The 12927-nt window shown below is 34.8% G+C and overlaps 2 protein-coding genes across 2 annotated transcripts; one reads left to right on the top strand and one right to left on the bottom strand.

Moving 5' to 3' along the window:
* Positions 1-496: 496 nt before the first annotated feature.
* On the top strand, positions 497-5928 carry LOC149742711 (dihydrolipoyl dehydrogenase, mitochondrial-like). The gene is made up of 11 exons (XM_089876340.1): positions 497-657; positions 781-933; positions 1349-1487; positions 1747-1889; positions 2395-2493; positions 2963-3153; positions 3446-3544; positions 3932-4102; positions 4456-4706; positions 5150-5316; positions 5710-5928. The coding sequence occupies exons 1-11, from the start codon at positions 628-630 to the stop codon at positions 5776-5778; spliced, it is 1512 nt and encodes a 503-aa protein (XP_089732466.1). The 5' UTR covers positions 497-627; the 3' UTR covers positions 5779-5928.
* Positions 5929-6414: 486 nt separating this feature from the next.
* Positions 6415-12811, bottom strand: LOC149742710 (uncharacterized). Its single transcript, XM_089876295.1, has 12 exons — positions 12513-12811; positions 10938-11123; positions 10679-10742; positions 10556-10626; positions 10187-10350; positions 9758-9958; positions 9298-9416; positions 8693-8957; positions 8398-8487; positions 8169-8343; positions 8001-8104; positions 6415-7773 (listed from the first exon to the last, which is right to left on the bottom strand). The coding sequence occupies exons 1-12, from the start codon at positions 12685-12687 to the stop codon at positions 6982-6984; spliced, it is 2406 nt and encodes an 801-aa protein (XP_089732421.1). The 5' UTR covers positions 12688-12811; the 3' UTR covers positions 6415-6981.
* Between the last annotated feature and the right edge of the window lie 116 nt (positions 12812-12927).

The raw sequence follows: 12927 nt of genomic DNA, 5'->3' as shown, positions 1-12927 counted from the left end.
CTAATCTTACCTTTAGGTTTATTCTTACATTTGGATGCTAATATGAATGCATTGCGAATTTGCTGTTTAGCAAGAACACATCATGGTTTATACCCGAGTTTCTTTAGAAGAATATCGTTCTCGCCTTCAGTTTGCGGAAAGCTTAAAAAGGAGTTTTACAATAAACCAGACCAAAAACCCATGTTAAAGTATGGGCCACTAGCAGATACTCCGGACTGGTCATACGCCGATGGCCGGCCTGCACCACCAGGAAAAAATGCAACTCGGCGTAAAGAAATGCAAAGACAAATCTGTCAACGTATAATTGAGCTTAACGACGATGTGAACAAGGCCATGAGAAACTACGAAAAACGAACTCAGTTAACAAGAAAGCATAGAACTGCTCGTATTGAGAAACGATTTAAAGAGAGAAACATTTCTTAAATTGTTTTAAATATATTTTGTTGCAGGTTCCTATAATGTTAAAATCATTTTCTCTATAAAATGTGAATTACAGTAAAATGATTTAATCATTTTTACAACTGAATACAACAATAACATATCATCATTTCATCCCTTGCTATAAAATATTTTTGTTTTTAGAAACTGCGCTGTCACAATTAGTTTGTTTACTTTTTAAAGATAAAAATGTTGAAACTTGGTCAATTTATTTCCAAAGTAAGTTGGATACATTTATGTGAATCTACTTTTTTGTTTGAAAAATCTAAGTTTTAATCTGTAAAGCTAAAGTTTGTCTTTCTAACCAAAAACTATAACCTCAACATTTTTTATTTTTCACAGTCCACCAATCTGTCATCGAATGTTTTACGACAGCCATATTTTATTCGAGCATCAAACTACAGCTCCCAAACTCATGATGCAGATCTCGTTGTGATCGGATCTGGTCCAGGAGGTTACGTGGCTGCAATTAAAGCTGCCCAGCTAGGTTTAAAGGTGATACTCTTCTAAAAAAGGGTGATTTTAATTTAGGAAAAATTAATCCACAGCTCTATAGTGAAAAAAGATTTTTTAGAAAATGTTCCATTTTTTAGGGGAAAATGATTGACTTTATTTGCTCACCCTGTAAAGTAGATTGTTTGCAACCAACAAGATATTTTGGAAAAAAATAACTTTAGAAGTATAGCCATGAGTGCCATTACGCCATGTTACCAATGAAATTGTACATATTGTTAACTGGTACAAAATTGGTACTTTGTAGGCTTTTCATTTGTACTGTGCATTAGGCACACGGTGTCGTATGCACCTATTAGCCCGATGTACACTCTTAAGACCCATATTTTGTTGTTGCATTCACAGTACATTTTTTAAATATGCCCTTATGCGCTATTAATCAGCACTGTCATTACAGACAGTATGTGTTGAAAAAGAGGCAACACTTGGTGGAACCTGCCTTAATGTTGGATGTATTCCTTCAAAAGCTTTGCTTAATAACTCACATTATTATCACATGGCTACTGGAAAAGATTTTGCCATGAGGGGAATTGATGGTAAGTGTACAGTGCTAGTCAGTTTTGTCTGTGATATGTGTTATATATATAAAAGCACCAATATGGATATTGGTAGTACTAGTAGCATTATCCTACCATGTAGATGTAGATGCTAATTCCAATCAAATATGGTTTAAAATTTAGATATATTTATAAAGTAAGAGTACGTTCATGTTGTTGCAAAAATACAGTACCATGACACCAATATTAAATAGACATTTTTTCTATTCAAAATATGCATTATAAATTTCATATACAGCTGAAGTAAAACTGAATTTACCAAAAATGATGGAGCAAAAGTCAACAGCAGTCACTGGTTTAACCTCTGGGATCGCTGGACTGTTTAAAGCCAATAAAGTTACAAGGGTAGATGGTCATGGGATTATTAAAGGACCAAATCAAGTATGAAATATTCTAATATATAATTATTCCTATATATTTATATATTTGTAATTCTGTAAACCAGCCATCCATCTTTATGTATACTTTTGCAAGTTTTGCTAAGTTAACTTTTTCCAAGTTAATTTAGTTTGTATTATTTTAACTTTTCATTGATTCGACTGCAGGACCCTAGAGTGTAGGTTTTGTTTCGTAGCTTAATGCTGTTGGAAGCATATGTCACATAGGCGAAGACACATAGGATATGTGTCTTGGTGCAAGATTGACAACAATTGTTCAAACCCATTGGTCCCCTAATGGGTTGTCCAAATTGTCTAACATACATGAAAATAAAAATTAGAAAAAATATACAATTTTTAATCACCAATTAAGTTACATATCGATATGTGGTAACTGATAAGCAGAACGTATAAAACGGAACATCTGTCTGTGTACTGTTATAACAACTGTTGCTGCCCAGTCGCGTTTCATTTGAAAAGTTCCATTCATTCATTGATTCATGCTACAGGTAGTTGCAAAGAAAGCAGATGGAGGGGAAGAAACAATTAACACAAAATATATTTTAATCGCAACTGGATCTGAAGTAACTCCCTTTCCTGGAATTGAGGTGAATTAAAAATGTTTACTTTGTTCCCACTTTATTAGTGTATAGTTACTTATACTGATACCATAACCATTATAATGGAAAAAAATGGGTTCTGTTCTGAACACAACGGCCAGTGCAGGCTTCATTCTTACAGCTTGTTAAATGACTGATGCAGCAAGATGGATAATATCTTGTGCTTCTTGGCCATATCTAATTTTTAAAATTCCAGTTTTCTTCAGTTTGTCCGGGGCTTTGAAATAGTGTCCATTGAAAACTGTATATCCAAGCAGCTAATTTTATAATATATAAATTATTCTCTTTTATGACTATTATTGTATTTTTAGTTTGTTGCATATATATATATATATATAGCCTATATTTTTAAGTATATGCATGTCAGAAATGAGAATGTTCTAATCTATGCTATCATTTTAATAGATAAAAAAAATATGTAACCGTATACCAAAACAAAAATGCACTCAATTTTTAGATTGACGAAGAAACAATTATTTCATCGACTGGAGCTCTTTCATTGAAGGAAGTTCCAAAGAGAATGATTGTTATAGGAGCTGGGGTTATTGGGGTAGAACTGGGGTCGGTTTGGTCACGATTGGGGTCACAAGTCACCGCTGTTGAGTTCCTTGGTCATGTAGGGGGTATGGGAATCGACATGGATGTTTCGTAAGTTTGCGTTAAGGGAAATATGATTGGTGGTTATTTTTTCTACTAAGAAATTAATATAAACCCTTACAAAATAAGAGTGTAATACTTAGTATTTCATCAAAAAGTTGATATTGTGTAATTTCGCTTTTAATATGATGTGGTAATAAGTTTGTTATAAGAGCTTTAAGGTTGCAAATTTTTTTATTGGATGTGTATAAAACTATAGGAGTACCCTAAATTTTATTCCCCATAAAAATAGCATGACAAGCATAAGCTGCATATTTTGTAAATTTATAAAATAACTTTTCAGAAAAACTTTTCAAAGAACTCTTCAAAAACAAGGATTAAAATTTAAACTAAACACCAAAGTTACTTCAGCAGAAAAAACTGCCAGTGGAATTCAAGTAAAGTAAGTGAGATTTCGATTACATAACTTAAGATTATTTTGTAGTTATATGTGCCTTCGCCCTTACCAAACCATAGTTAGTAATCGTATGCTAGTACTACAGACAGAGCAAACCATGGGTAAGTGAGCTACAACCTGCGAAAAGTATGAACAGCTATGCATTGGTTAATAGTTATGCCTGTTACACAAACCCACTTTAATTATCTTCTATCTTTTTATGTTGGAGATGTTACTCACATAGCTTGCTCCTAAATATAAAACAAATACCTAAACAAGAAGTTGTGACTTCTTATGTGAGCAGTATTCAATTAGTTACCCTGCAGTGTTTCCCAAACAAAAATCCATTCTTGTGTTTTTAAAAATAATTAAAACCTTAAAAATTGCCTGCAGTGTTGAGTCGGCCAAGGGAGGCAAAGCAGAGACACTTGAATGCGATGTTCTGCTTGTGTGTATTGGAAGAAGACCTTACACAAACAATCTCGGTTTGGAATCTGTTGGAATTGAATTAGAACCCCGTGGAACCATTCCTGTTAATGAGAGATTTCAAACTTCTAGTCCAACGTAAGACTTTTAGTATGGTATGCATAAGACATTTACAAATATCAAATTTAACCTTTTTTGTTACTATTGTTACGTTTGATAATGATGTAGACAATTCACAATGGCAATTTAAAATCTGCAATACTATCATTTTCTTAGCCCAGTGTAAAAATAGCTCGTAGGGCAGTTGTTATCTATAGTTTACTGCAGCACTTTTTAAATACTAAAGCCTTGAAAAGAGGCACTCCTCAAGTTTTAGCACCTGGTTTTTCATTCAATAGTATTTTTTTATTGATAAACTTATACCTAAAATTACTTCAATCAGTTTGGGATGTGCTGTACTTTGTAATATAACACAATATTTTATCACATAGTGTATATGCAATTGGTGATGTCATCAAAGGACCAATGCTTGCTCACAAAGCTGAAGATGAAGGAATTATCTGTGTGGAGGGTCTTACAGGTGCACCTGTACATATTGACTACAACTGTGTTCCCTCAGTAATATACACTCACCCTGAAGTTGGCTGGGTGGGTAAGAATGAAGAACAACTTAAAGAGGAGAACGCTCCCTACAAAATTGGGAAATTTCCTTTCTCAGCAAACAGCAGAGCCAAGACTAATGGTATAGTGGTTGCATGTTTGAATATTGCTTTAACTTCTGAAATATTACCATCAGTATAACGCGCGTCCAGCGCCGTGGCATAGTGGTTAGCGCGCCTGCCTGTATTCCAGAGGTAATGGATTCAAGGCTCGTCGCTGCTACCATTGTCGGCGTATGTGTCCTTGGACAAGAAACTTAACGGCAATTGCTCCAACCCAGTGGTCACTAATGGGTTGTCCAAATTATCAGCCATACATAAAAAAAATTCCCCCAAAATTTAATCACCCACAAAGTAACATACATGGTAACTCGTAAGCTGGCACGAGGTGTTAAACCCGTGTTATAACGACTGTCGTTTTCCGGCCACGCGAGGATAAAGTAAGTTACATTCATTCAAGTAAGAATGGGGCAAAACAATATTAATCGTCTAGATATTCAATTAATTCAACCATGCTTACCTGCAGCCGACACCGATGGCTTTGTGAAGATCCTCAGTCACAAGGAGACAGATCGGATTCTGGGAGCTCACATCATCGGAGGAGGAGCAGGGGAGATGATCAACGAGGCGGTCCTTGCGATGGAGTACGGAGCATCTGCGGAAGATGTTGCACGAGTTTGTCATGCACATCCGGTGAGAGAGGAATGAAGTTTGTTTGATTACTCACTGGAAAGCATGGGATTTAGGCCGGGGTTAACTTGTTCCTCCTATTATCTATGCTAGTATGCTTAGAAGCCATTATGCTTGCATTACCATATAATTAAATGATTAATCATCTATATATGGTGGGATGGTGGGAGTTGGAACACCTTTACTAAATAACATTCAAATATCCTGAACATGTTTTAAACAAATAACAACAGTCTGTGAGAGTCAACAGTCTATGAGAGTGAGGATTCGGTTTTATAATTTAAATATTTATTTTACTACTAAATGGGATAGGAAAATAGAATGAAAAGGTGTCCCATCTTTCCCCACCCCACTATATTACTAACATAGTTTTAAATAACGTATTTCTTCATGTAGACTTTGTCCGAGGCTTTCAGGGAAGCAAACCTGATGGCTTATTGTGGAAAACCAATCAACAATGTATGAAAGCTGTGAAGACAATATAAAGTTTCAGCACATCCTTTGCTATGGTGCCTCACCATGCAATTAGAGTTCAATTACATTAGTTGTTATATGCTTGGTTCTCTACGTTGTTTACCATTAAAATATTTATGAGAAATATACACAAAGAATGTAGGAGTGTACTTTTTATGATGAAAATGAAGCTAAGATCATTAACAGGTGTATCATATGAAATTGAATATTGTAATTCTGTTAACGTAATTGTGGTCTGTGGATTTATTTTAAGTCCACTATAAAGGTCTGAGAAGAAGAACCGGTAGTAGTATTACACCTTACGTATATAAAGTCTAGTATTGTTGCTGTCAAATGATTCAATTTATTTATTTTCCCTTATTGAAGCAATGACGGACGTTCTAGCATGTATGTTTGGTTTTATACTTCTGCCTGCTTACAAGTTAGCAATTATGTAACTTTTTGGGTGGTTTTCGTATGGATGTCAATTTGGAGATCTAATTAGTAATCGATGGGTTGTAGCAATAGCCACTATATGCTAAACAGGGATCAAACCTGGTTCTCACAATGCAAGTGGTGAGCCATAGCAGCCAAGCTTATTTTACAACTGGTGAAAAAGTTCAGTGTGGAGAACACCTAAACAACACCTTCAGTAACAGAATGTGTATTTAAGATGATGATATTAACAACATGTACCGCCATCATTCTGTACCATGCATATGTATTTAGACTACAACTATCCTTTACATGGAAGCTGCAGACTTGAAAAAGTAGTGCAGGGTCCAAAAAGTTAATCCAAAAGTTATTGATCTAAATTCTAAATGAAAGTGCATTCGGTTATGGAACTTAACATGGAAGAAATCTAACAAAACTGCACAACATACATCTCACATTTAAAAATAATGGACGAGTTCCAATCTCTTACTGTTCTTGTGTATCACAGTTCAAAAAAAGGATGACATTATTGCAATACATGAAAATTTAAAAAAAGAAGTAAAATGGGAAAATTTTACTTTACAAAAAATACACCAGGCTTTATATAATACAACAGTTTGTTGCTCGCAACAGGAAGTTGAACACGCAGGCGTGATTGTTTGTGTATAATGGTATTGTTTGTTGCACAATGAAGGAACATATTAACATTGACTATGTACAAAATGTCACTGTTAATGGCAATGTTTGCACCTCATTTATAAACTTGTGTAGTCAGTATTGTCAGTAATCAGTGCTGCTTTCTGTGGGGACTCTGTGGCTTTGGTTGTCTTTGAATATTTGTGTGTAACTGTCAGCACCACTTTTTAACTGATCAATGATTGATTCCTTGCAAGGGTTGATGCTGACAGGTGGGTACGAGGTACTGTACTCTGAATGGTAAGGACCTTGTGTGTTAGATGCGCTGGTAAACTGAAAGGAATCCGGTTGTGGAGTTGTGGCTTTTGAGCTTGTGGTGAAGAGATCTGCTTCCCTTGACATAAACTTGTTGGGTTGCTGATAAGGTGGTTTAGTATCTCCATTCAAATCAAGGCTGGTAAAAGTTTCAGCGGTACATTCCTCCTCAGTAGTGCATTTTGATGTCTGTCTGTTCGGGAGATTTGGGGCATTGTTGTACATAGGGGTCTTTGGAAGGCGACTTAAATCCAAGCGAAAAGGGTTATCTGGTGGCCCAGGAGGTACAGGGTGTATGGGGGAATTGTACGGACCAGGAGCGTAGATATCGCTCTTGCTGTCCATGATACTCTCACTATGAATGTGGGAGGAGAGCATAGAGTCAACCATGCTTTGTGTGGAAGAGTCCTGCACTGACTGTAAATGTGCTGGGTATGAAGAATGTTGAACTGGTGGGTAGCAGTAATAACTATGGTTGGAGGTGGCAACGGATGAACGACCGTTGCTGTCGGATTCATCGCTAGAGGATGGAGGATGACGGATAAGTTGATCGAACTGATCGCTTGGTGAATGGGGAACAGGAGTGCTTGCTGCTTGTGCTATTGACTGATCTGCTTTTTTCTATTGAAATTACACATTTACTCATATTTGTAGGAGTAAAATTATATTTATCTTAATTGGAATTAGAATTAAAACTACATGTTGTTTTTCTGTGTCTACAGCACAAACTGACAAACAACTTTGCAAAGACAATTAGCTTTTAAAGTTATTATGTAGATATTTAGTTCTTTGTTCAATTTAAAATTAATAAGATCATTTTTTAATTGATTAAATTATAACATTTTTACCATATTTGGACTTGGTGTTGGGATTTTTGGCAGAAGTGAATTATCATCAGTTTCTGTGGGAGATTTCCTTGAAATTTGAGAATGCGGCATCCTTGGTCTGTACTCTGGATATACAATTCAAATTAGTAAAAGGTACGTCTACTGTACACAATTCATCAAAATACTCACTGTATGGTTCAGGCAGATATGTTGGAGCCTTGTTCTGTGAACTAATTGCATCATCTATTTCTACCAATTGTTTTAAGGTTACATCCATTTTGGGTCGTTTTTGTCTCTTTTCGTGGCAACACTTGAGTGCCAGACAAACATATTTTAAAGCATTTTCAACAGATAATGCTGCAATCTAAACATAAAAAGTCAGTATTTTTCAAACAGTAATAAAATTCAACACTCTTACCCTTGGGTCTTGTAAACTTAACAGCTTTTTTCGTGCTTTTTCTTCACCAATTTCCGAAGATTCATACGCGATCTCATGCATATAATCTCTCTGTAACCAAAGAATATATTATTACACAGTTAAAGTATGTCCAATGCCAAATTTCATTGCTATGTGGTAAAGATGTAACCTTTCGCAGCTGTTGGTACAAGATACCAATTTAAACATTATTAAACTTCCATAACTGCTACCAAAGAAACGTGCACAAAAGTGGAAAAAAAATCAGAGACAAAGAAAATGGGCAAAAGTTAATTACCAGTAGTGGAGTTTCTGTATTTCTGTCGTACGCTCTACGTCCAGTATACAACTCAAGTAAAACCACTCCGAAAGCATATGTATCTACTTTAACAGACAGTTGCTTTGTGGTGATATATTCATTTGCTAAATATCCAAGTGTGCCAGGTGTATGCTCGTTATCCAGCCTTATGTAACTTCCAGTTGAAGCATTCCTTGGCATTTCTCGAGCCAAACCAAAGTCTCCTAACTTGGCAGTGTAGCTTTCATCCAGCAATATGTTTGCCCTGTTTGTACAAAATATATAGATTCGTAAAAGTTAACCAGCATTTAGTATGGGCTACAAGATGAGCAGAATAGGCACATATACTAATACTAATAGTCTAATACTGGTGAAATGATCTGAAATGACGTAAAGTTATTGTACAATAAAGATTATATCAACACCCATATTTAATCTTTACCACCAGAGTTTAAACAGAACTAAAGTTAATTAATAATTACCCAATTATATATTTCACTCCACAGAAATTTAATATATTTTTAACAAATTTCTTTCACATGCACCTATTGAGCATACAGGTTCACGTTTAATGATATTACAAACAAGCCCAGATTGAAACTTACGTTTTTATGTCGCCGTGAATCAATGGCTTGGATTTAGAAGTGTGTAAAAATTGAAGACCTCTTGCGGCCCCACAAGATATTTTCACGCGTTGTTCCCAGGTTAACGGCCTTGAGTCCCCCTTAATAAAACGACAATTTTGAATGAAAGTACAGGTATTTGTTTCTGTCTGTTTCAACTCACTTGACCAGTTTAATCTTTATGAGATTCAATTTGCATAAATATATGGATAAAAATATTAATCACAACACATCATTTATTTATTAATAAATAAATACATAATATTAAACATTTTACTATGTTAAAACTCTTTCATACCCAAAACAATATACACAAAAAACTGTTACACACATTATAGGCTAAAAGCAAAGTAACTTATGTAATACAGGATAATGGAATATAAACATCCACATGACATAGCCATTAGCACCTAATGACCCAGTAGTTGCTTTGTAATCTCACCGAGCATTGAAGTCTATCTTGTAACGAGCCATTGCTCATGAATTCATATACAAGACATGGGTCGGGCCCATCTAATGACCACCCATATAAACTAATCACATTCGGGTGTCGATACTCAGCCAAGTAATTGAGTTCATTGCGAAGGTCGTCGTGTTTTCTGTGAGTTTCAATTATTGAAGTGGTCAGAGGGTTTTCCTTGTCCTGTGATTTGAATATTGATGACATAATTGAGATTCAAGTTATAATTTGGCATTATTACAATTATTATGAATGCTTTGGTAGTACGTGTACAACTAGTTTTAATTGGTACTTAGGAATAGAAATAAGATAATTAAAAATTTACGACTCTGTTACTTAACAAGTGTACTACTACTACTAACACAATGATACTTTTATTGAACAAATAAAAAAAATCTTACAAAAACTTACAATTTTTAGTACTTTACATGCAAATAAAGTGTTTCTCAGAGTCACTTTATATACTTTCCCAAAAGCCCCTGCCCCAAGTTCAAGTGCGCGACTGAAATTATTTGTTCCTTGTTTGATGTCACTGTAGTGAAAATGGTAGGTATCCAATCCTGACCATTGTTCACCTGAGAATAATAGGGATATATTTAGTTAGGGGAAATGTTGTATTTAAACTTAACAGATTGGGATTCTGTACAGTAAATTAGACATCGCATATTTTCCCACAACAAATGAACAAAAGAGGGTTTGGTCATGGTATTTTCAGTTGTGTAGTACTGGCGTCACGGCTGTGACACTGTTTAGATTATATTAATAATGGGTTTAACTTACGTTTGGATGATGTTGCTTGTTCTGGCTTTCGATCAGCAACAGAAGACATCTTTTCACCTGGATTGGCTAATCTGTAGAAATACATGTGGTAAGAAATTTATAAAACTGGGGTAACGAGTCTACCTTGACTGGTATGATGGCATTCCGTTTACATTGTACGACTGTGGTGTCAACTCTTCTTCTGTGTCTAAAAGTTAATTTTATGTTGGCAAGTTTTATTTTTAATAATTAACTTGAACAGCTTTTGTGTTACTATAAGTTTATAAAAATCTTCCCAATCTACTTACTGAATTTTGCACACAATGACTAATAGCAGCTAAGTTACACTTTACACAGACACCATATATTAGAATCTTGTAAAGAAAATAAAAAACAATCTCACCAAAATCTCCGAGAACTTCTTGTGCCAACTGTACCAACCCAATTTCCATGAGTATTTTATAAAGATGTCGTATTCGAACCATCCTGTACTTGCAATCTCTTAACAAATTGTCCGTGGGGCTTCCATGCATTTCAAAAGATAAACGATATCTTTTACTTGATGTTTCGTCAAATCCCAACATACCAACTAAAAAAAGGAACAGCAACGCTTCATACACTTCTTTTAAGGAGAATTCAAACATATAAAATGATGATTCAAAGTGTTAAAAAATATGTAGTTAGTTCCGACACTAACAATTCAGTCCAGAATTGTTATACAATATCAGTTTAGGTTCGATACCTAAAATTTTCCAGACAGGCCATCATGAATTTAACAAAGGTTGGAGGGTGACACCAGATCCAACAAGAATTTAATCGCCCATTTAAGTGGGTAATGGATACTGGTAAGGTATCCTATGTTACATGTTACTTCCCTTTATAGCCTACATAACTTATTGATATTGTAACAAAAAAACCATGGGTCTAGATTACTGTGACAAAGCCTGTTTTCATGCATATCATAGTTAGAGTAAAATATATATACAGTTGGTAGGTTAGGCTATCAATGATAATGACGAAACATTTTAAGTCAAAAAACTTTTAGTGGTTACCAACTAAACAAATATCTAGGCATATATACTACATACAGATTTCTTATATTATTTCTAATAGTTGCACAACATTAAAATTACTCTCTCTTTTAATATAATTACTTGTAATAACTAAACATGTCCATAACTCAAGAAGTAAACATCCTATTCACGCTAGGTGGCGCTTAGCCCCTCACACATTTTTAAACAACGTTGTGTGAAACAATTTGTTTTCACTGGTAATCTAATCATCATACTTGTTTAAAGTTTGCACAAAAACTGGTTGCTTAGTTTGCTGTACTGTAAGCACTGGGCCAATGATCCAACATCAACCATATACTGGGACGAGTGCTTGAATAAAATAGGGAAGTTTAAATTTAATGTTATTTTTGGTAATTCATCTTCTACTTTTATAAAGGTATTAATAGTTTTTCAATAATTTGTTTTACACGAATTATTAACATTATGAAGTGTTGTTTTGTGCCCTTATATCTGCTAACTGCTAAATCAATTGCCCTCACACTGTTACATAGGTCCCACTGATACAGGCTGTATCTTTATTTTGAAAACAAACGTGCATTAATGACGAAAATTAACTTTGAAACCATATTACGTTCAACGTATGTGTTCTAGTTGCTTATGACGTAATAATCGAACATATTATAATAATATAAAAAACATCACACCATACTTGAAATTCTGACTTCACAAATTCACAATATATATAAGGATTTTATCATATATATACACATAAACAATTTATTATTTTAATAATTTGTGCATACAAATGCGAACACCTGTTTTCTATAGGGTATTATAGTGGGGCCCTAATTCATCTGGTCTTTGGTTTGCGGGGTCTATGATATGCCACTGAAAGAGATGTTTACTTCTCAGGTTATTAGCATGTATTACCTAATACATTATTTAAAGCATGACTTTTTGCTTACCCAACTTTTGCCAGTAACCAGCATTTACATGAATTGTGTAGTCAATTTCAGTGCACAACTTTTGTCGTTTTTCAGGTGGTATCTCATCAATATACTTCTTTCTCGAAAACGGAACTTGACTGCTCCAAGAGGAGTTTCCAGTATCCAGTCCGGATGTTGGCCGCATCGTAGCCATCTTATCCAAACACGAAGTACAGACCAAATATGTTTTTTTATATACAGTCGAAATTATTAAAACAAAGTCTAAAACACTGCATAAACTACAAAATCGGAACAATAACTTTTACGTTTACATATTAGTTTGGCGATTTACAATTGGGGAGTTTTACTATCGGGGGAAAAAGGCGAATCATCGAAGCGACGAGACGGGAAAAACAACTCGACCATCAGAGGGAAAGAACCGCATAGTCATAAA

This window comes from Ciona robusta, chromosome 1 (genome assembly GCF_009617815.1).
Source record: "Ciona robusta chromosome 1, ASM961781v2".
Classification (NCBI taxonomy): Eukaryota; Metazoa; Chordata; class Ascidiacea; order Phlebobranchia; family Cionidae; genus Ciona; species Ciona robusta.
The sequence above is the reverse complement of the archived record's forward strand: the minus strand, read 5'-3'. Positions and strand labels throughout refer to the sequence as shown.